This window comes from Mustela nigripes, chromosome 5 (genome assembly GCF_022355385.1).
Source record: "Mustela nigripes isolate SB6536 chromosome 5, MUSNIG.SB6536, whole genome shotgun sequence".
NCBI classification, from domain to species: Eukaryota; Metazoa; Chordata; class Mammalia; order Carnivora; family Mustelidae; genus Mustela; species Mustela nigripes.
The window spans coordinates 24,675,627-24,699,433 of NC_081561.1; the positions used below are offsets into that span (position 1 = coordinate 24,675,627).

The following is a 23,807-nucleotide window of genomic DNA, read 5'->3' on the forward strand; positions in this document are numbered from 1 at the left end:
GAGATGAGGGGGCGCACCCCTGTGGGACGAGAAAGGGAATGAGTTCTTCCGGCCAGATGAGAGCAGGCTAAGTTTTAGACTCTGTTCCTCCCCCCAAAAGATGCAAGAGTGCAGGATGTACTTGCTGCCTTCCTGGCATGTCTGTTCCCGAGGAGAAAGTCGGGGCGGTGTCCTGACCACTCTCACCCGACAGAGAGAGGAGTGGGTGAGAAGGGACAGTTCTTTAGTTGCAAAGGTTCGGTCCTACTTGGTTTCATTCTGCCGTTACTGCTAGATACCTTGGCTCTTCACCTTCTTCTAAGGTTGCAGATTGGGACCCACACGGTGAATATGTAAAGTTCTAGCCTGAGATCTGGGAGTCGTTTGCTGTAGAGAATTGGAAGACCCACAAGGCTCTTCACAATCCTGAAGTCCAGATCAGGGGAGGGGGACACAGGCTATTTCCTGTGGGCATGCCTTCGGGAATGCCCTTGGTCCCGGTTCTTTGGGGTTTTTGATTTTGCACCAATGGAAAATGAAGAGGCTGGTGATCTGAAAGTTCCTCTCCCGGCACAACCCTGGGCAGGTGGAGAAGTCATCCCAAAGTTGAAGCTGCTGCTTGTTGATACTGGCCCAGGGACAGGGGTGCTCTGAGCAAAGGGGGCCACGCAGGGGCCCCCAAACATAGATTTTCCTGCAGAAATGCTGGCCCTCCCCAAGACAAAAGGTGGCCTCTGGTTGGTCAGGCCTGGACTGTTCTGGCTCCAGCCCTTTCCAAAAGGTGAGATGGCGCCATGGGTCCCACTTGGCACTCCTGCAGTGCTGAACGTCCCGGGATTGGAGCTCCTGTCCGGGCCAGGCCCACTGACCCCAGAGTCCCCACAGTCCATAGGGGTCACTAATCCCCCAAAAGCAAAAGGGGGTGGGGCTGTGCTGCCAAACACAGAGCCACAGGCCACATTCTGGTGCATCTGGGCCACAACCCCCAAACCAGTCTTACTTGCTTGGCCAGAGGGAACCCCTGCTGCAGTGCTGCCAAAGTTTGGCCAGATGCTGGCAGGGAGGGGACAGGCGGAGGCCAAGGCGGTCAAACCCCCAGAGGGTGACTTCGCAGTACTGCTTAAGGCCAGCTGAGCCGGAGCCGGGATTGGGGTGGGGAAGGCCGCAGCTGAGTTTCCAAAAATGAAAGGGCTACTGAGGCTTGGGCCAAGGGCTGGTTGTGAGGCCCCTTGCCTCTGCCCACCTGTAGCCCCCAATGCCTGCTGGAGAGTGGCTCCTGGGGAGCACGGGAAGAGTGGCCCTGAGCCAGGCCCTGAGGGATACCCGAGTGTGGATATGGGAGCGGAGATGCTGGATGGTAATGAGGGCTGGGGCGAAGCTACCAGGGCTGAAGCTGACAGAGGACAGCCCACACCCTGCAAGCTGGCAGTGCTTTTACTAGGGGATATCTGCACAGCGCTGGAAAGAACCTGGCTAAAGATGGTGACCGTGTGCACGGTAGGAACAGTAGTACGCGGGTGTGCTGGGAAGATGAAGCTTGTGGTCGGGGTGAAGCTGGCCCTGAAGGCACAGGTAGCCCCAAGAAGGAAGGAGTGGCTGGTCGAAGGGGTGGAGTAAGTGTTGCCGGGGGTACCGGTAACATTCACAATGGCCAAATCCAATGGTGGCACGAAAGAACGGTCTTTGGGGGGGGTGGCCATGATGCCAGAGAGAGCCTTGACTGGGCCATGGAGGAGGTGGGTTGAAGCAGGAGAAGCTAGAGGAGAGGTCTGCTCGAAAGAGAAAGGAGCGATCGTGGGCAGGGGAATCAGGATGCTTGAAGATGTTGTAGTGGCCACTGAAGTTGTGGCATATGAAGAGACTCCGATCTCACTCCTGGGTGGGAGCCCCAACATAGGGCTTGACGTGGGGTCCGCAGAAGCTGTGGCTTCGGGAGGTGCAGAGGCAGGAAGATGGGGCGCTGGGCTGCTCATTCCGGACAGAGGACTCAGCCCGGGGAGCACCGCAGGGCTGCCAGCAGTCCCCTCGGCCTGAGAGGATGGAGGGGGCCATGTGGCATCAGTCGCCGGTGATGTGGGAGCAACAGAGGTCAGAAGGATGAAAGCTGACATGGGTCTGGAGTCTGAAGAGGTGCCTGAAAGGGGCTCTGACCCTGAGCAGCCCTGGGACGACAGCGGGCTACCCTCCTTCAGGGAGACTGCCTCTCCCGTGGCTGGTGGGAGGGCCAGGGGAGACTCCCGCATTTCTGTGAGGCTCTCCAGCTGTGGATTTGGGTTCTGGGTTGGAGCAGGGCTGGCAGAAGGCAGGGCGAGAGGCAGGGAAGGCTGAAGAGCAGAGCACGTCTCAGGGACAGAGTCTGTGGTGAGATTGGTTGTCTCCTCTCCGGCTTTATTGCTCCCCTGGAGTTCACCTTTCTCCCCTAACGCCAGTTCCTCTCCAGGGTCTGCATCACGAAGATGGCGAGGTGGGGTCGGTGCCAGCAGGTCCCCAGGACTAGAGAGCAGCCCAGAGCTGCCAGATGCTTCTGGGGACCCGTCTGATTCCAGTGAGACTGGAGAGTGAGACCGATGACCCTTTTCTGCCTTTTTTACTGGCCATTCTGGTGTCTGTAGGGACATTCTGGAAACATTTCTCTTCCAGAGCTCAGAGAAAGTTCTCGCAGAACTGTAAGAACTTGCGATCGCATTTCTTCTGGAGCCGAGCAGGCCACCTGTGTGTGTGCTGGCCAAGGAGCTCAGGTAGGAGCAACTGGGCCTCTCCGTCAAGCTACGATCCGAACTCCAGGGCTTGAGGCTTCTCTTCAGAGGCCCAGGCCTGGGCACAAAAGAAGTGAGAGCTCCGTGTTTCACCAGGGGCCTAAATGCAGATGCTCTGGTGTCTGGACTCCTGATTTCACTGTGTGAGTCCTCGGGAAACAGTGGCTCATCAAACCTCACTCTCCCTTTCTGGCACTCTCCGAGGGCCCTCAGCACCGTCTCCTTTGCACACGGGTCTGGGGGCTTCTGAGAGGGTGAAGACCCTGCAGAGTCCATGTCCTCTGCGGGAGAAGTGGTGGGAAGCGCTTTCCGCTCAGGAGGAGCTATCTTGATGGTCACCGGGCTCCCTGCTGCCCTGGGGTGCCGAAGAGACCAGAGAGTCCGCTGGAGGTAACTGTCCCACCAGTCTGAGGGAAGAGGCCCCACGATGGAATTCTGGGACCTCTCCATGGGAAAGCGCCTCCAAGCCTCATGGACCGCCCACGCGATGGGACTGGCCGGATCCCGTTTTGGCTGCCTCCTCGCACGTCGGTGCCGCAGGGCCGGGTGGGCGCGGTGGACGGCCGGAAGCCGGTGGACTTGACGAAGGGGCTGAGCCCGCCGGCGGTTCCGCGGCCTCTCGGTCGAGTCCGTGCGCGCCTGCGCGGGAGACGACGGCTGGGACCCCGGCCTGCCCAGGTAACTGCCCATGCGGGGCGCCGAGGCGGGTCGGTTCCCCCGGTTTCTGACGGACTCAGCCGGAGTCGGAGCGCGCCGTGTTCCGCTGACGGTTGGGATCCTGGCGCGAGGAAAGTGCGAGGGTCTCGGGGCACTCGGCAGCCCCCAGGCCCGGCACCCACAGGTCGGCGCCCCGTGGGAACAGAGGAGAGGGGCCCCGGCAGCCCCAGGAGCTTGCGGTGCGGTTTGGACGCTTCGGCGGGGCGCTGGGGCCTGTGCGCTCTCGGCTGCGGCTGCGGCGCGCGCCGGGGAGGGGCCGGGGGGCAGCGCGCGGCCTGGCTCCGCGCCCGCAGCGCCATCCGGGACCGCGCGGCTGGGACCGTGAGGCCGTGAGACCTGGCTCCGCGCCCGCAACGCCGTCCGGGAGCCGCGGTCGAGTGGGCGCCGGGTCTCCAGGCTCTGGCTGCGGCCACTCGGGGGTCCAGGCGCGCGGCCCGGGAGTCGGGGCAAGCCCCGCGGGGTGGGTGGGGGCGGCGCTCGGAGCGCGCAGGGCAGGGGAGCCGACCGGGGCCCCCCCGGCCGCCAGCAGCCCGGGACGCTGATTTGGGGGACTCGGCGGGCGTTTCCCCCGCTTCTGCGTTCCCGCTGCCCTTACCTTTTCGCCTCCAGGGCCAGCCTCCGCCGGAAGGACGAGCTCCTGACGCCGCCACCTCCCGGACCCGTCCCGGCTCTTCTCCCCCGGGCCGAATCCCGGTCGCCCCTCAGTTGTCAGCGGGATGACGGGAGGCCGGTGGGGAGGGGCCGAGCGCGGGAGTGGCTCCGGGCGCAGCGGCGGTGGCGCCGCGAGGCCAGGGCGCTGCCGTCAGTCCCCGGTAGCAGCGGGTCGGGACGGAGAGACTCTAGTGACAGGTTGGAGGGAACACTCTTCCCTGGTGCGCAATAGTTTCCCTTCTCGAGCCCTTCCTGACTTTCTGTGGTTGAATCTGCTCCTGGAATTTCCCCTGCCGGCGATTTCAGGGCCCTCGGGAAAGAAAAGTCCTCCCTGCTCCATTCAGTACAAGGTTCTGAATAGAAGACCCGAGAGGCAGAGATTAAAGGGTAGAAGTCTTCTGGTTCCCAGGAGTCAAGGCCCGAGACTGCTCTCGCCCCCTCTGCTGGGCGCCCAGAGGCCTGGGTGGTTCCAGATCGTGACTTTCAGACGGGCTTCCCGGAGGGTTTCTGCGCTGTCAGCCTCTCTAGACTCCAAAGTATCCTGAAGCAATTTTTCACAGATAAAGTGACCACAGGGTCAGCCCTAGGGCTCCGAGCAGCCATTAAAGTTAACCTGGGAAGTTCCCTGCTCACTTTCCAGGACAGAGAGAGGGGGAAGGGTGGGTAGGATCCAGCAGCAGAAGTTCAGCCTCGGGGGAGTTGAACCCAGGGTAGGAGCAGCACAGAGAAAACCTTGAGACTGGGCCCTGAATTAGTGTTTAGGGGGCAGGCTGAGCAGGTGATGGGCCTGGGGAGGGCAGAGGACAAGGGGCAGATCTTGGGCATAGGACAGGAGAGGGTCCATGGGAGGATTCTTTTAAGAAAAAGAAAACAGGGGAATAACCAGAATGTCGGCAAACGGAACTTAGTTAAATAACTTAGAGTACAGCTGTAAGATAGGATAACAAAGATAAGGCAGACCTTTATATATTAATGTTTGTCTATGTCCATGATACATAAGGCTTCTTCCTAACCTCATATAATTTTAAATTCTAGGCTTTATTTGTGTGAAAACGTAGCTGTAGATTTCTAAGTATAGATGTGGTCAGCAAAGAAGGGAGGATATTGACCAAAGTACTAACATGCAGTTATCTCAGGTGTGGTACTGGAGTTGATTTGCAACGAATTCTTTTTGGTTTTCCTGCACTGTGTCATATTTTCTACAAGATTCTATCTCATTAAAAAAAAAAAAAAACTAAACTATTTCCGTTTTTAAAGAGAAAGTTTAAACAGGAAAAAAAGTTAGTTGCAAAGATGTATTTGAACTCAGTATCTGGAGCCAGGAGATAAGAAGGAGGGTGTTGAAAGAATTCAGGATTCCAGGCAAAAAGGCCTAAGTAGGGATGTGGTCTTTGATCCTTTGACAACCGCTTGTGGGGGGGGGGGGGTGCAGAGAGATTGAGAAGAAAGAACAGAAGATGCATGATGGCTTGACAATAGTGGCACTGAGTTAGAGGTCCCCGCCCGCCCCGTAAGGAGACAGTATTAAACATCTTGATGTTGAGGGGCACCTGGGTTAAGTGCCTGCCTTCGGCTCAGGTCATAATCCCGGGGTCCTGGGATCGAGCCCCACCTCAGGCTCCTGCTCAGCAGGAAGCCTGCTTCTCCCTCTCCTACTCCCCACTGCTTGTGTTCTCTCTCACACTGTGTCTCTATCAAATAAAAATCTTAAAAAAAAAAAAAAACATCTTGGTGTTGAAAGAAAACATTGATCAACTGGATTTCATTAAAATTAAAAACTTCCATTCAGCCAAAGACGCTGTTAAGAGAATGAAAAGACAAGCCACAGACTGAGAAAATGTTTGCAAAACCTATCTGATAAAGAACTGGTATCCAAAATATACATAAACCTGTCAAAATTCACAATGAGTTTTTTAAAAGTTAGTTTAGAAACGGGTAAGTCACCATGGAAGATACATGGATGGCAAATACGCTTGTGAAATGATGCCTGACTTCAGACATCAGGATCAGGAGAGAATCGCAAAGGCAAGCATCAGTGAGATACCAGGACAGCCACGTTAGAGTGGATGCAATCCAGGACACTGGTGACGCCAGATGTTAGTGAGGATGTAGAGCAACAGGAACTCACGCATTGCTGGTGGGAATGCAAAATGGTACGGCCACTTTGGAAGACAGTTTGGAATAATAAATAAATAAAACAGTCTTACCATGCCCGCTGGCAATCAAACTTCTAGGTATTTACCTAAATGAGCTGAAAAGTTTTATTCACACAAAAACCTGCACATGAATGTTTGTAGAAGCTTTATCTATAATTGCCAGGAATTGGAAGCAACCAGAAAACACTTCAGGGGGAACGTGATAAACCATGGCACAGTCATACAATGGAATATTATTCAGCACTGAGCAGAGATGAGCTAGCAAGTCATGAAAAGACAAGGAGGAGCCTCAAATCTATATTGATTGCTTCCTGAACAAAACCAGTCTGAAGAAGGATACCTACTGTGTGATTCCAACTACATGACATTCTGGAATGCACAAACCTATAGAGAGTAAAAGGATCAGAGAAAGTTTTATTCTCTATGAAACTATAATGGGGGATACATGGTGTTATGAATGGCAAAACCCATAGAGTGTACAGCAGGAAAGTGAAGCCTGATGTAAACTGTGGACTTTAGTTACTAATAATGTATCAATGTTGATTCATCATTTTTAACAAATGTCCCACACCAGTGCAAGATGTTGTTAAGAGGGGAAACTAGGAGTGGAAGTGGGGGGAGGAGAAAGTATATGGAAACTTTCTGTACTTTCTGTTCAGTTTTTCTGTAAATCTAAAACGGTTCTTAAAAGATAAAGTCTGCTAATTTAAAAAATTAAGATAAATTTTCCTTGTCTTGGAGTTTGGACTTCCATGCCTCACTCCTCTTCAAATTGCTTTGCGATTTGTAAAATAGTGCCATAAAATGTAAATCCCAGGAATGTAATTATTTTGTTGTTTAAGCAGGTAATGCACACATTCAGCACATTATCAGGTATGCAAGAAATTATGGCAATTTTTTAAAACAGTTTTAGTCCACAAAACTGACAAGCAGTTTAGCGTAGCTTAATTTACCCATCTGCCCTCTTGCATGACTTAGTCTTCCCCAGGACCTAGGCCCAGCGCCTTGGGGTGAACTGTGAACTCAAATTGGTTTTGAGGAAGCTCCCAGCAAATATGTTTTAAAGAACCAGTAACTAGGGGTGCTGTTACCATGTCCACTACTATTGGATGGCAAGGCAGTGGGGGTAAGGAACATGGATATAACCCGCAGAGTGGCTGGAAAATTTTCCAGAGGCACAAGATTGATGTCGAGGAGGTACTGGGTGGGCTGTGTGGAGAGAGACCAGGGAGGGGTGCTGCCTAGAAAGAGGACAGATGGTCAGTCAAGGCCACTTCCTGAACAGAAGATGGTAGAGCCCAGAAGGCAGACCTGAGGGGAGGGAGGCTGAAGGTAGCCAGGATGGGGGTGGGGCAGGAGTAAGGCCTTGGAGGGCAGGGTTGCTGGAAGGTAAAGCAGATTTGGAGTAGGATAAGATGGAGGGAGGCCAGGCAGAAAGCCACAGTGGGGCAGGGGTGGGACACAGGGCCCTCAGGCTCTGACCTTGACCAAAGGAGTCCTCTAAAAGAGGGGCCAGTTTCTGTGCATAGAAAGATGCTATATACATTTGAAAAAAAAAAAAAAAACTTTTATGTGTTTTGGAAAGTAAGTAAAAATAAAGCCAGTTTCTGGACTCAGGACAGAAGAAGTGGTGGCTTCCACTTCTCTCTTGGGATAGTACTTCTAGGGAGCCACAGTGTTAGAATGACCGAAAAGGACCTGAGCAACTGCAGGGCAGCGTGGCACAGAGCCGAGAGAACACAGCTGCAGGAGGCCTATCCAGCAGCCGGAGAAGATAAAAGATTGGAGGCAGGGACCCAGGTCCTCAGAAGAGGTTGCTGGCCTGCTGCACTGTGAGCCTGAGGGTTTATAATGAGGCTAGTTTGGGGAGTGTGGGAAACAACCACAGACATCAAAGAAGTCGTTGCTGCTGGAACCTACTAGTGTCAGAGTGTGCGGTGTGGGGATGCCGAGCACCTGCAGGATGGTGGCTCTCCCTTCTCCCTACTTCCAGGCTTCCAGCCTCCCCCAGGTCACCAGGGCACAGCCAAGGAAGAAAGAGGAGTGGAGGATGGTTTGAAGTCCCAGCTTCCGCTTCACAAAGCAGACTGCGGGAGTGTTAACACCATCAGTGTCAAGTTCAGAAACCCACAAAGGACCTATCTCGTGAGGCAGAGCTGTGTGGAACGTCTGTAAAGAACAGCAAAAGAACGAGAGACCTAAAATAGTAATGCCTGTGGGTACAAAGAAAAGATGAAATTGAAGAGGACGATATCTGAGGCACTGGCAGTGTTTGATTTTATAAGCCATGTTGTGCAAATCCGTGTGTCCGTTTGACTTCTCCCATACAGTGTGTTGTTGAAGGCGAGAGTAGTTGCGGGCGTTCCCATTTTCACAGTGAAATATACTGCATCATATTAAATCTTATGTTGCTGAAGGCAATTAAAATACAATAAAAAATTTTCAGTCCTAAGTAGGTCATCTTGTACATATCAACTAATACAGGTAATAGGGATGCTATTAACATTTGGGGGTTAGCTCATGGAAAGAAACAGCATTTCAGCTTGCTTTTTAATACAACTTCAGAAATAGAAACCCACTCGAAATGTTCTGCTGCCACAGCAGTTTTCTAGGGATAAAAATTCCCTGGGAAACTGCAGGGAGGCCCACGTAAGCTGCTGAGTGAAGTTCGCGGCTGAGTCGGGTCAGAGTCCAGCCCTGGGGAATACTGTAAGGCGTGCCTCATTTGTGTTGGAAAAAAGCATGTGTGCCCAGGGGTGAATCTTCCAATTTTAATTAATGATTTCTATTTGCCAGGAAGACGTGGCGTCTGGAAAGCAGTCTGTGGCTCCTCTGGACACATCAGGGCAAATCCACTCCGCAGAGACATGTTCCCCAAGGATGACAAGTCCGAGCCAGGCCCAGCCTTGTCTGTGAGTGCGCTGAGCTGTCTGGGCTGCCCTGCACAGCTTGAGGAAGCGTCTGTCTATCTGCAGCGAGGGCAGAAGCCTCCTTTGGTGAGTGTTCTCCAAAGCCTTCTGCTCTGAGAATTTGAGGGAGGCTTGCAGCTGCTGGAAGCTTTTCTTATTCCCATTTAGCGTCGGCCCATGGGTCCAGCCCTGTGTTTGGCTTATTGCTTTGCTGTCCTCATCTTGAAATTCCTAATGCTTTTCCCTGAGGGGTCCTGCGTTTGCATCTTGTGCTGAGACCTGCCAGTTTATTAGCCCGCACAACCCTCATCAATCTCTCCCTTTCCCAAATTAATGTGCTTTACCCTCACGTTTTTCTCCTGCTATTTCAGTGTTAGCTCTTATTAATTTGGGTGTACCACACACTGATTCTTTTTCTTTGTGTTTCGCTTTATTTTTTTCTCCCTTCCTTTATTTCTCTTTTTCTTTTCTGCTACTGGCTTGCTACTTGCAGTGGCGGGCAGTGGATGGATGTGAGAGGCTGCCTGCCTGGGGTCAGTTCCGTTCCTGCTGTGGATTAACAGGGAGCTTCCGGGCTGGTTTCTCAGTCCCTCTGGTCCCTCTCTGTAAATTAGAAAGAATTATTGCACATATCTCATGGATTTTGTGAGAAATAGAGTATCTGTAAAGTATTAGGACACTGCTCTATGCAGAATAAGTGCTAAACACGTATTTATTAAATACCTCAATAATCTTCTCATTCCTATAATGCACTTGGTTGTGTTTAAATCTACTCAAGTTTCAGTTAACACTTTCTCATTATTTGTTTTCACGATTCCTCTCACATTGTATTTTACTTTTTATTTTATTCATTTATTGTAAAAATAATATTCTGTGTTTTGTTATTTTCTTCTTATTTTAAGTCATTTGGACACCCAGCGTGAGGCTTGAACTCATAATCCTGAGATCAAGAGTTATAGGCTCCCCCCGCTGAGCCAGCCAGGTGCCCCATCCTCTCACATTTCAAATCTATTTTGGCATTTATCATTTTGCTCAAGCTTTACTTAATTCCATTCATTACATCCCTCTAATATTTTTTTTATTCTTCTGCTCTTCTTTGTACTTGATACAGTAAACGACTTCCTTAAAAGATCTGATTCTCAATCTCCTTTGCTGGGTCACCTGCCTTCTGTTATAACTTCTCTTGTTTCCCTCTGCTTCCCATTCTATTCATCTTTATTCTGCCTCCGTTTATTTCTCATTTAAGGGTTTGCATACTTCCCAGATATTTTACATATTCTCTTTATGCTTTTTACAACCACTTGTGGACAGAGCCATCCTCCTGTCTCCTGTAACTAGATCTCTAACATCCATAAGTGCTTCTGCTTTTCTCTGATTTCGCAAGTAAATGTGTGGAACTTTTCTTCTTCTTCTCTCCGATAGCCTTTAAAATTTTTTTTCCACAGAATTCTTCATGTTCTAGCATTCTCCTTTTTCCTCATACTGTATCTTCTTTGAGCTTCATTTCTCCCATTACCATAGCGTTTATTTCTTATTTTACACTTTTCCTTCACGGATTTATATGCTACATTTTTATTTTCTCTTTCTTTATTTTTACTCCTCTTTCCACTCATCCTCCTTAATTTCTTCTTTTCCCTCTTTATGTATGCTTGTCCTTTATTAAATATTTTATATTACTTTTTAATCCTTGTGTGTTAAACAAGATTTCTAGTTTTATTTTAATCATAATTCTAATAATTCTGTAAATTTTCTCTCTCTCTCTCTCTATATATATATATAAAATTCACCTTCTCTGAGCAGCTTTAGCTAATGTGTATTTTTATTTATTTTTTATTTTATTTTAAAGATTTTTATTTATTTATTTGACAGACAGAGATCACAAGTAGGCAGAGAGGCAGGCAGAGAGAGAGGAAGGGAAACAGGTTCCCCGCTGAGCAGAGAGCCCGATGTGGGGCTCGATCTCAAGACCGTGAGACCATGACCTGAGCCGAAGGCTCAGGTTTTAACCCACTGAGCCACCCAGGTGCCCCTGGTATTTTTAAATACTTTCAACAAATGCCACCGTGAATGATGCTCCATCTTGAGGGGACCGTTGCAAACAAAGGTCGCTGTGCCATTCTCTCAGAGAACCACCAAACAGGTCAGAACGCAAAACCACAAACTGTATTTTACCATGCAGTCTGTATTGCCTCCCCCTTCATTTCAACAAGCCACCCCAGGAGTACAGAGAGCGTTGAAGCTGGAAAAGGCGGGATGGTAGGTGGGTAGGCAGAAGGGCCATAATACTTTCCTAGAAAAGCAAGCACTCTTTTTCTCATTAAGCGCTCCCCTTGTTCCTCCAAGTTTTCTGTTAGATTTCAGATTTCCAAAACTGTTGGTTCTGTTCACTGTTGCCAGTGGTTGGCCATGGTTGCTCCCAGGGAGGGAGTGATTCTTGGAGCCCCCAGCTCTGACATTTCCATGATGCCCCTCCTGTGTCTTTATCTGTAAAGCACATTTCGTGCAGGCGGATTGTAACTGACTCTTGCTTTTTTTCTTTTTTTGGTCTTGTCGGACAACCTATACCTTTTAATTGTTATGCTTAGCCTAATTACATTTGATTTATGTAATTTGTAATTTAGGCGGCTATAACGCTACCGTCTTGTGGTTTTTCTATTTGTGCCCCTGGTTATTTGTTTCTCTCCGTCCACCCCTTTTTGGCCTTATTCTGGATTGGTTTTAAGCAAGGATGTGACACAATCAAACACAATTATTTTCCACATAGTAAAAGAGTTGAATGGCAAAGTTGAGCAAGAAAATTGAACTAATTTGGGGCACCTGGGTGGCTCAGTTGGTTGGACGACTGCCTTTGGCTCAGGTCATGATCCTGGGGTCCAGGGATCGAGTCCCACATCGGGCTCCCAGCTCCATGGGGAGTCTGCTTCTCCCTCTGACCTTCTCCTCACTCATGTTCTCTCTCTCACTGTCTCTCTCTCAAATAAATAAATAAAATCTTAAAAAAAAAGAAAAGAAAATTGAACTAATTATAAATGTACCACAAAAGAGATTTTCAAGGCATGAGTTAAAAAATAAATGGGGATGGGGCGCCTGGGGGGCTCAACTGGTTCAGGGTCTGCCTTTGGCTCAGATCGTGACCTCAGGGTCCCTGGATCGAGCCTCATGTGGAGCCTATGTCGGGCTTCCTGCTCAGTGGGGACTTTACTTCTCCCCTCCACTCATGCTGTCTCTGTGTCTCAAATAAATAAATAAAATCTTTTAAAAAAATGTGGAAGAATGAGCCAGGGAGGGCTATAGTGCTTATATGTGGGGAATAGAATCAGTATGACATTTCTTTGAACGGAGAAGTAGGAGTTATAGAAAATCTTTTTTTTTTTTGAAAAAATTTTCAGCTTAAAGATTTTATTTATTTATTGGACAGACAGAGATCACAAGTAGGCAGAGAGGCAGACAGACAGAGAGAGAGAGAGAGGAAGTGAAGCAGGCTCCCTGGTGAGCCGGATACAAGGCTCAATCCCAGGACCCTGGGATCATGACCTGAGCTGAAGGCAGAGGCTTTAACCCACTGAGCCACCCAGGTGCCCCTAAAATCTTAAAATACTACTACTTTCAGCTCTAAACTCAATGCTAATTCCTGAGAGTGGAGAAACAAATCTGGATTATGAACTCATGAGCAGAGTTTGGGAAAGGTTTGCGAGTGTGTGTCTGTGGTCAGTAGTCCTAGAATTCAGGAGGAAAGTGTTGGGTAGAAGCCATTACCAGATAATAATGAGTCACTACATGACGGGATTGTCCAAACTCAAGGCTCTTCACATGTAATTTCTCTTGCTTTAGATGTTGAGGATACTTTTTCTTAAGACTTTAATTTTGAGGGTGCCTGGGTGGCTCAGTGGGTTAAGCCGCTCCCTTCAGCTCAGGTCATGATCTCAGGGTCGTGGGATCCCGTATTGGGCTCTCTGCTCAGCAGGGAACCTGCTTCCTCCTCTCTCTCTCTCTCTCTCTCTCTGTCTGCCTGCCTCTCTGCCTACTTGTGATCTCTCTCTGTCAAATAAATAGATAAATAATCTTTGAAAAAAAAAAAAAAGGTTTTAATTTTGAGTAATCTCTGCACCCGAGGTGGTGCCTAAACCCAGAGCCCCAAGATCAGGAGTTACACGCTGAGACTGCCAGGCAGCCCTGGGCATAAAGGATATTTCGGTTGAAGTTGAAATCATTGGAGTAAATGGGATTGCCAGGAAAGAGCATGCAGGGAGGGCAGAACCCGTGGGAACTGTGTACTTCACATGGTTATGAGGAGGAGTGAATGAAGTGTCGGACAAAGTATCAGACAAGTGCTGGTCGATAGATATTTAGGAAAACTCTTACTATTGAAGGAATTTTATGGAAAAGTCAGGAATAGATTTTAAAAGAAGAGAATGAAAAAAAACCAAAAAGGACATAATTTTTTAAGTTAAGATTTCTACATATACATTGTCCTTAAAAAGGGATAGTTACAGGGCGCCTGGGTGGCTCAGTCATTAAGCTTCTGCCTTCGACTTAGGTCAGGATCCCCGGGGGATCGAGGGCCCCCCAATCCCATTAGGGCTCCCTGCTCAGCAGGAGGCCTGCTTCTCCCTCTCCCACTCCCCCTGCTGTGTTCCCTCTCTTTCTCTCTCTCTGTCAAATAAATAAATAAATAATCTACCCAAAAAAAAAAAAAAAGGATAGTTATGGAATTGCTAGGTGGTAATTCAGTGTCTGGAGAAGGGCTGTTTGTTGATTAAATGATAGAGACTTTGTCAACCCTGTGGCCTGACTGGAAAGCAAATTTGTTTTTTTAATTTTATTTTACTTAAATTCAGTTAATGAACATGTAGTGTATTATTAGTTTCAAAGGTAGAGGTCAGTGAGTCATCAGTCTTATGTAACACCCCGTGCTGAGTATATCACGTGCCCTCCTTAATGCCCATCCCCCGTTACCCCACTTCCCCCCCTCCCCCCACCTCTCTTGCCTTCAGCAACGCTCAGTTTGTTTCCTATAGTTAAGAGTCCCTTATGGATTGTCTCCCTCTCATCTTATTTCGAGGAAATTTGCTTAATACCTCCTTAAAGCATCTGATTAACCCTCACTATATCTGTAAACATATTAAATATGTTCCCTAAGCAAAGGATGTTTTTTATAACAAGCAAAATTAGCATTTTAACAGCAGAAACTATTCAGTACTTATTAACAATGTGGTCTAAATATGTTTTATGATTCGTCAAAGAACAGTGTGTGGCAATTATCCTTCTGAAAAGTGGGATTCTCTCCATGTACTGTGAGTTACAAGGATTGCTGTCCATAAAAAGGACAAAATAATTAAAACTAGGAGTTTACAATTAAAAAACAATATTAGAATTGGAAGAAAATTTGCTTTTTATTACATGCAAAATTTTCCTGGAAAATGGCCTAGAACAATGGTAAAAGTAGGCACATGGAGCTCCACTGCTCATAGCCCTAGACTCTCCTGCAGACATTCCAACAGTACGCAGTGTCCAGCCTCTGCAAGTGTCACAGATGCGCTATGAATTCCTCAGACAGTTGAGCATTTGAACCTTTGGTCTGAGGCCTCAGTGGCTAAGTTTCATATTTGAAATATACTTAATGGGACTCTTTAAGCTATGCTGCTTCAGTGTCAAGTTCCAGAAAAAGCCACGAATGTTTTATTTTCAACTGAAGCAATTTGGGGAATTTTTTTCTCTTTCAAACTGGCATTGGATTTACGGGCAACTTGCTGCCATTCATTATATATATGTACATTTTATTCATTCAGCCTTATCAGAAAAAGTCATTAGATGTGATTCTCACTCACCTAACTTTGGCTGATGTTAGGGACCCCGTATATGATGACATCCTTTGGAATTAGAAATATATTGGAGGACATTGGTTGTAAAGCAGTGACACGGAGGGCTTGTATTTGTACTTCTTCGCTACTAAGTCCATCTCAGGCCATTATTATCAGTCCCGCTCATTCCAGGTGGGCACGGTTCAAGCCCAGAATCTTCACACACATTCTGCCCTTGTTCATTCATTTCCTGGATAAGCAATAGCTAATCAACATGTGGGTGATTTTAAGTTCTCCTGCTACTGGCACTTCCACTGATCTTGGACTTGTGTATTCTCTGATGTTCTGTGAAATAAGACAACTCACATACCATTATGCAGTGTTATCTCAAAGTGTCATGTTTATGCACGATTTCTTCTTTTTGTTCTTCATGATTTGGACCAGTTTCTGTATGGCGACTGTCCTGTTCAGGCATCACAAGACAGCCATGCTTATCCACAGTCCCAGCCTCTCTCCACAGTCTTTTCCAGAGACAAAAAGCCGCCCGTACTGTCCTCTTGCTAGTGAGCTGCTTTGTTTTCTTCTATGGGACTAACTCGGGTCTTTCCATTCATATGGGCTCTGTATATGAGAAAAACCTGATGCCAGAGAACATCACTGGTTTTCATTCATCTTGCTACCCAACTGTGTGTGCCGTGGTGTTGATTAAATATGATAATAGAGTTTCCAGATCTACCTGTGCCATTTCATATATGATCATTTCTGCTTGCTTACAATGGAGATTTCTCTTGCATCTAAAAAATACTGATAAAAATGATTTTAATTGCAGGAGAGCATGGTTGTAGAATCCTTATGACTGCAGACAGTAGTCCTGATTACCCCTAGATAAAAATTTGGAAACTATTAATCCCTTTAGAGTCAATCTACGAAAGTCTCATCAAGAATAAAAGAGCACATTGTAGATGAATACATACAAAATAATGTCCATAGAAATTCTAGCAACAGAAACTACATCAATAAAAAATTCTAATGTAGTAAAAATTTTTAAAATGTCACCACGTGGTAAAATCAAATTCAGGGTCTATGAATTCAAGCCCTGCACTGGGCTCCATGCATGAGGCCTACCCAACAAAGCGAAAAGAAGTTAGGGTGATGGTTCCTTTTCAGAGAAAAGGGACTGACAGGTAGACAGTGGTTGTCTCTGAGGTGTTGGCAGTATTTTACTTCTTGAACTAGATAGAGCTTACTTGTGGGTTTTCTGTGTGGAAATTTATTGACCTACATTCTTATGATGTGTGTGACTTAAAAAGTAATAAATCCACTCTTTTAAAAGCTTGAGAGTGTTATAAATCAATATGTATGCTCTTAATCAGTTCTGTAAGAGCTCACGCTAGAAGGACACCTGGTTAACTTAGTTGGAAGAACCTGTGACTCTTCATCTTGGGGTCATGAGTTTGAGCCCCATATTGGGTATAGAGATGACTTAAATAACATTTAAAAAGAAAAAAAAGAATTCATGTTAGAAAATGACAATAAGTAACATTAAAGAGGCCCAAGGGACGCACAGAAAAAGAGCCTAGAAGGAAAAGAACATAGAGCAGCTCAGCATGATATGTCTCTAGAGCGCTTACTCGGGGAGGCAAAATTGCACTTCTGTTTTGGCAGCTGCTACCTTGAGGCAAAGTGACATCATTGGGAGCCCCTCAAAATGGAGAACAACCTATATTATCACCATGTGTCCCCCCAGTGTGTCCTCAGATTAATGATGACCTAGAGAGAAAACTCAACCCTCACTCCCAGTGAACTGCAGGGAAAATGCTCTGGTCCCTTGGGAAAGCTGTGGGGTAAAAGAAATGGAAAACATTTCTGGTCCTTAGAAGCCAGAGCCCCACAGTGCACCTCTGAGTTGATGGGCATCCTGAATGCATTTCCTGAGTAGTTCAGGGAGCCCTAAGTCCCAAATGTAGTTTGAGCTTTGTATTACTCATTTCTCTAACAACTCCAAATTCAGTGGTTTAGAAAAAAACAACATTATCTCGTGGTGTCTAGAGGTCAGAAATTGAGGAATGTCTTATCTGGGTAGTTCCAGCTTATGGTTTCTCACGAGGTTGCAAACAAGAAGACAGCTAGAGCTCTAGTCATCTCAGTGTTTCACGGTGGCTGGAGGATCCTGGGCCCAGGGCTCCAGGAGGTGTTGGCAGGAAGTCTCGCTTCCTCATGACCTCTGCCCCCCATAGGCGGCTCCAGGCTTAGCAACTGGCTTCCCATTGAGCCAGATCCATCACATAAGTTTGGTCACAAAAGACCATCCCTGATACAGTGACCTAGAGAGCTGTGCAAGGGCATGAATATCAAGAGGTAAAGATCATTGGCAGTCACCTTTGAGGCTTCCTCCAGAGCCTGGCCTCTGGCCACCAAGGATCTACATCTGTTCCCTATGCAAAACACACTCACCATTTCTCAAGAGGCCCCGGAGGTCTCAGAATATAACATTTAAATCATATGGGCCTGGGGTCGCCTGCTCCCCTCCCCCCTCTCTGCCTGCCTCTCTATTTGTGATCTCTCTGTCAAAATAAATAAACAAAATCTTAAAAAAATAATCACAAGTAGATAATAAATTTGAAAACCCTTTTACTGGAAGATGTAACAGAAGTAAATACAGAGTTTGTCACCTCCTTCTCTGTAAGACCACCTCAGCTGGAGGAATACTCCAACGGTTCCTTTATTGGACACCCTGGATAGAAAGAATTTTACAGTTCCCAGAACTTCAGGTTGGTAGAAACTTTTGAAAACTGTCTTCCGGGAGACAGTATAATTTCAAGGAAAGCTGGGGAAGAGGAATCCAAAGATGAAATGAAAGATCTAGGAACTCGTTTATGCTTTTGTCATAGCCTAATGAATAAAACTTGGCACGAGGGAAGCAGGCATAAAAGGCTTGTAGCAGAGGATGGTTTCGATCCATCGACCTCTGGGTTATGGGCCCAGCACGCTTCCGCTGCGCCACTCTGCTTGCGTTCTCTAGTTTCCTGTTTTGTTTATTAATGATGAGGATGACGTTTTCCATGTTGGGAAAATGATCCTCTTCCCCTAACTCTTTCTCTTCTCATGGGTTTGGTCACCCTCCTCTCCCCGTGCGGGAGAACCGCTCCCTCACGACCAGGTGGCCAAGGGCCGTCCGCCCCGGGGGGCTGCGCTTTTCCAACCTGTCAAAAGAGTGTCCAAGCTCGGGAACTTTTTTTTTTTCTTTTAATTTTATTAGCTTTCTGGAGCGGCTCTTTGCTCAGAGAGCCGAGGATGAGCGAGCCGAGAAAAACCCGGTAGAGCCTTTTTGGACGGAATCCGAGCAGCCGGAGACGACCCTGAACCACCATCAATGAGAGAGGAATCGTGTTGACCGCAGCGCTTGCTTCCTCTCCAAAAGTCTCAAGGACAATTGTTTGGATCTTAAAAAAAAAGTTTTGTATTTGCTTGCAAGGCCGCAGACTTCCACAAGGACGATGCGCCCGGAATAAAGGGAATGAACCCAACTTACAGCTCAAGTGATTACATGGTGGCCGCAATGTCAGTTGGACCTCGTTTGCAGGCGTTGTGACACAGAGAGAGAGAAAAAAAATAAGAGACTAATAAAGACAGGGGCTTCCATCTCTTGTGGCTTTTATGGGAGAACAGAACTCGTTGGGACGTCCCCGAACACCAGCCTCCGTTTGTCCCTGCGTCTGTGAGGACGCTCAGTGCTAGGGCCGGTCTGCACCGCTGTGAACCTCTTCTCTTTACCAAGGTCAACTCGCGGATGCGGCGCGTCGGGGAGCTCGCTCAGCCGCACGGCTAGGCCGCGGCTTGCACGCTGGTGTCTGCCTTCGCTCCGTTTCCCCGTCCGCGGTTACAGTGAGGGAGCGGCCTCTGCGGCGTTTTACTCTGGGAAAGAGTGGCGAGCGCCGCGGCGGGCCCAGGCGACCATCCGGCCCCGATTCCCCGCCGCGCGCAAAGCCCTTCCCCGCGCAGAGCTGGGGCGCACGCTGCCCTTTCCCCGGGCGCGCACCGCACAGCGCAGCGGGCGCAGGCGGGTGGGGGACGTCGCGCACTGCCCTTCCCGGGACGGAGCTGGGCGCACGCGGCCTTTCTACAGGCAGATCTGGGGCGCACGCGGCCCTTTCCCGGGCAGAGCCGGGGCGCGCACAGCACAACCCAGGGGGTCGCGGGTCGGCGGGGGAGGTTGCGCACCGCAGTTCCCGGGGCAGAGCCGGGGCGCGCACCCCTCTCTCGCGCGCCCCGCTCCTGCTGCTCCGGCCGCGGCCTCCGGAGCCGGGCAGCTCCCAGACTCCAGCGTCCCCTCGTGGAGACAGACGGAGAAACATCGCTCGTCACTTCGGCCCATTTCAGGTTTCCCTCGCTTCCAGGGAGGCCCTCGTTTGGGCCTTCTTACCGTGGTCGGGGTGGGACGGAGCTTCCGTTGGCGCAGATTTCCTCAGGCCTAGACGGGGACGAGGGTGATGTGAAATTCAGGTTTGTTTCCCCAGACTGCACGTGAAGAAGGAGGAAGCCCAGAGGCAGGAATCAGACCTGTTCCCCTTAAGCCCCCAGGGATACTCGGGATCCAAGACAAAACGTGATTCCTCCTCTCGGGCCTTTACCCTCCAAGATCTACCTCATCCCGTGGAGATGCTGCCGTCTTCAAAAGATGCTGTATTCTCGCAAAGAGCAGTTATTACAATATTTCTGACTGCAACCCGGAGTCAGAAATATATTTTAAATCACAGCTTAATACCGTACGAAAACAAGTATGTGTCTCTATAGAGAGTATATTTAACTGCATCCATCTAGAGAGAGAAACCGAACTTCACCACGCAACATTTTACTATGGGGTCCATTCTGATATTTTCTGTTCCTATTGTATTCTATTTCATTTATTCAAATACCAGCCTTGACCTTTTTCCAAAATATTGACTTTACACTCATTCACTTCTGAGACACAGGATGGACTGAAAAACACTGTCGCCTTTATAATGGTATCAGAAATGCCTTGTCCTCTGGGGTGGGATAATGGAGTGGAAGACAGTGACCTTTTCCTGAGGGCGGGACCAGCAGTCAAAGAATTAAGGAAAAGTTTGGTTTCCACCAGCTTTTCTTTTTGGTATAACACAGTAACCGTGTTAACTCTCTGAGAGTCTATACCCTGTGTGCCTCTCTGTGTGTTTATTCCTCAGTGGGTAAAGGAATATTGCACATTCTAAAGAAGCCCTCTCTGGTTCAGCTTTTTCCACCTCTGTCCTGTTTGTGAGGTGCTTTCTTTTCCCCTTCATCTCCTGAAGGATTTTTGCATCCATGGTTCCCTCTACTTAGAGAATTCTTACCTCATATATCTATAGGATTTACCCCCCCCCCCATGCCTTCTTCAAGCTTTTGTGCAAATGGCAGGATCAATAAACCCAAAGGCTTTGGATAGATGCCACCCACCCTCCATTTTCTGTGAATACCTTAAAGATGCTTGTGTATTAATTTCCCTCACACTTTCCCTAGGATGAGTACTTCTCATCTTCGGTTACTCTGTGTGTATGTGTCATTCTATCACTCTGTCACTTTGTTGTAAGTGTAAATTTGTGTAACTACCACTGCAACCAAGATACGAAACCACTGTGTTACCACAAATAATCTCTCTTATGCTCTCTCCATACTGACACCCACCCGCTGCTCCCTACCATCCTTCACTTCTGGTCACCACCCATCTCTTTTTCCTCTCTGGAATGTCATTTTGAGACTGAAATATATACACGAATCTCAAAAAGTATGTGACCTTTTAAGATTGGCTTTTTTCATCTAGCACAGGGCCCTTGAGATCCATCTAAATGGTTGTGTATATCACTGGTTCACTCCTGGTTTTTACTGCTGAGCTGTATTTCATGGACTAGATACCACAGTTGGTGTAAGCAGTCACCCGCTGAGGGACCTGTTGGTTGTTTCGAGTTTGGGCCATTACAAATAAGGTATCTCTGAAGAATAGTGCCTGGTTTTTCTGTGGCCTAAGTTTTCATTGTTCTGGGATGGATGCCAGGCAGTGGAATTGCTGGATCGTAGAATGAGTATTGTGTGTAGTTTCTTCAAGAAACTGCCAAACTGCTTTCCCGAGGGGTTGCACCATCTCCCATTCCCATCAGCCATGGGCGACAGATGCAGAGTCGCTCTGTCGTATCCAGCCATAGGCAGTGTCAAACAAGGCTTATTCATTTGGATGCCTGGTGGCTCAGTTGGTTAAGCATCTGCCTTCAGCTTGGGTCATGATCCTAGGGTCCTAGGATTGAGCCCCATATTGGGGCTCCCTGCTCAGTGGGGAGTCTGCTTCTCCCTTTGCCTGCTTGCTCTGTCTACTTGTGCTCTCTATCTCTCCGTCAAATAATAAAATATTTTTTTAATTGTTCTTTTACCTCTTCGAACAGATGTGCAGTGATACCTCATTTTGGTCTTAATTCGCATTTCCTACCTGAGTAGTATTATTGCATATCTTTTCATGTGCTGTTTGTATATCCTCTTTGGTGAAATGTCTCTTCGTGTCTTTTGTCCATTTTCCAACTGTTGTTTTAATGTTGAGTTTTGAGAGTTCGTTGTATATTCTACTGTGAGTCTTTTGCCAGATGTGTGGTTTACAAACATTTTCTCCCAACTGTAACTTACCTTTTTACCCTCTTAAGAGGGTCGTTTGCAGAGCAAAAGTTGTTGATTTTAATGAGATTCAGTTGGTCAAATTTGTCTTTTATGGGTGTGTTTTTGGTGTCATGTCTACAATTCTCCGAGCTGAGGTCCTCCAAATTTTCTCATTTTTTCCCTAGAAGTTGTATACATTTATGTTTTACTTTCAGTCTATCATTTCCAGTTAATTTTTTAATAGAGTGTGAAGTTTAAGTTGAAATTAATGCCTTTTTTTCTTTTTTGTCTAGGGATATCAAATTTCTCCACCACCATTTTTTTTGAAAAGACTAAGATTTCCTCCCTCTACTAAATTGCTTTTGTACTTTTGTCAGAAATAACTTGGCTGTAATGTATTCGGTGATTTTGGGGTTCTCAGTACTGTCTCACTGACTTGCATGTCTATCCTTCTGCCAATAATGTACAGTCTTTATTACTGTCTGTCAAACATCTTGAAATAACAAGAGTGATTTCTTCCACTTTCTCTTTTTCTCAAAATTTGTCTTAGTTATTCTAACTCATTTACCTTTCCATATAGATTTTAGAATAGTGAGGTTCATATCTACAAAAATAACTCACCTGGATTTTGATAGGAATTTTGTTCAACCTGTATCTAACTTTGAGAAGACTTGACCTATCTGAGTCTTCAGTCAGTGGACACAGAATGTCTATTTATTTAGGTCCTCAATTTCTTTCATCAGCCTTTTGTGGTTTTGTATTTTTCAGCACGTCCATGTTCCAGTAGATTTGCTTCTAAGTTATCTTTTTAAGCGATGTATGTGGAACTGTATTTTAGTTCTGGTGCCCACGTGTTTATTGCTGGTGTCCAGAAATACAATTGATTTTTGTATTTTGATCTTGTGTTCTGTGACTTTGCTGAGCACACATAATTGTTCTAAGAGGATTTTGTTTGTTTTTGGTTCCTTGGGATTTTCTATGTAAGCCATCATACCGTCTTCAAAGGGAATGGGAAGTACAATCCTTAGCCAGAGAGGGAGGGCAAATGTATGTTTCTAGAGAAAAATACAATCCACTGAGCAGTCTGCACCACCAACTCACAATTGGCCCAGACTGCGGAAACGTGACCCTGTGTTTCTGGGGATGCTGAGTATTTCACCTAAGACCTTACTACAGTGTCTGTCAAGTAACGCAGTACCCTTTGTCTTATATTAGAATGTGACATCACCAGGACTTGGCAGACAGATCTCCCCATCTGCCAAGAAGCTCAGTTGTGAGTGTGAAGGACTGAAAAGCTAAAGGTCCCAGGTTTTGACACAGTGAACACTTCACTCAATAAATATCGTTTCCAGATCCTTTTCAAAAACACCCTGGAGGGATAGCTGGAGGGATAGCTTTCTTATACTCCTTGGACTGTAAGCCTTTGTACTGTGGTCCTGGGGAAATCTTTATCAAGAAGCACTGAAGTCCTTTTCTGCTTGGAAGAGAATAGCAGATCTCAGCTACTTTGGCTTAAGGTTGCAGGTGACTGACTTTTTGGTGTTTTCTTACTTTAGACAGATAGAAGTTGTCAAAGTGGATCCCAAATTTCTTTTTTTGAAAGATAAAACTAAACAATCCTCTGATCCAGGGAAGGCAAGGACCACAGTGCCTGGACAGGGACTTGAACCCTGGACCCTCAGATTAAAAGTCTGATGCTCTGCCAACTGAGCTACCCAGGCTCCAGAAAGGGCTTCTCTTCCAGGCACATAAATAGGATCGGGCTTAATAGCGTGGCAGATTCATCCTTGCATCCAGGAAAGGCAACTGAGCAGGTGTTTAACCTCTATAGTCAATGCACCCAGCCCTTGTTTATGTTTTCTGTAGGTAGGTAGAGAAGGAATGTAAATGGCATCAAGAAAACAATCCTTGGGGCACCTGGGTGGCTCAGTGGGTTGAGTCTCTGCCTTCAGCTCAGGTCATGATCTCAGGGTCCTGGAATCAAGCCCCACATCGGGCTCTCTTCTCAGTGGGGAGACTTCTTCCCCCTCTCTCTGTCTACTTGTGGTCTCTCTGTCAAATAAATAAATAAAATCTTAAAAAAATAAAAGGAAAGAAAACCCTTATTTTGGTACTTGTAGAAAGGGAAAATAAACAGAAGAAACCAACCAATGGCTCCCAATAAATATTTATGGAATGCGTAGTGAAATCTGTCAGCTCTCA

The 23,807-nt window shown here is 47.3% G+C and overlaps 2 protein-coding genes and 2 non-coding genes across 4 annotated transcripts; 1 reads left to right on the forward strand and 3 right to left on the reverse strand.

Annotated features, from left to right (window-relative positions):
• Positions 1 to 437: 437 nt before the first annotated feature.
• On the reverse strand, positions 438 to 3,487 carry POM121L2 (POM121 transmembrane nucleoporin like 2). Its single transcript, XM_059398964.1, has one exon. The coding sequence runs from the start codon at positions 3,423 to 3,425 to the stop codon at positions 438 to 440; it is 2,988 nt and encodes a 995-aa protein (XP_059254947.1). The 5' UTR covers positions 3,426 to 3,487.
• Positions 3,488 to 15,243: 11,756 nt separating this feature from the next.
• Positions 15,244 to 15,814, forward strand: LOC132018545 (vomeronasal type-1 receptor 96-like). The gene is given in 2 exon segments (XM_059401507.1): positions 15,244 to 15,504; positions 15,506 to 15,814. Coding segments are annotated over 2 exon segments (570 nt in total).
• Positions 15,815 to 17,907: 2,093 nt separating this feature from the next.
• TRNAM-CAU (transfer RNA methionine (anticodon CAU)) lies at positions 17,908 to 17,979 on the reverse strand. The gene has a single exon. It is a non-coding gene; the product is annotated as a tRNA-Met (tRNA).
• A 5,274-nt stretch (positions 17,980 to 23,253) lies between these two features.
• TRNAK-UUU (transfer RNA lysine (anticodon UUU)) lies at positions 23,254 to 23,326 on the reverse strand. Its single transcript has one exon. It is a non-coding gene; the product is annotated as a tRNA-Lys (tRNA).
• Between the last annotated feature and the right edge of the window lie 481 nt (positions 23,327 to 23,807).

Excerpts from the sequence above, each read along its gene's own strand:
- POM121L2 (XM_059398964.1), bottom strand. The coding sequence starts at position 3,425 with ATGGGCAGTTACCTGGGCAGGCCGGGGTCCCAGCCGTCGTCTCCCGCG.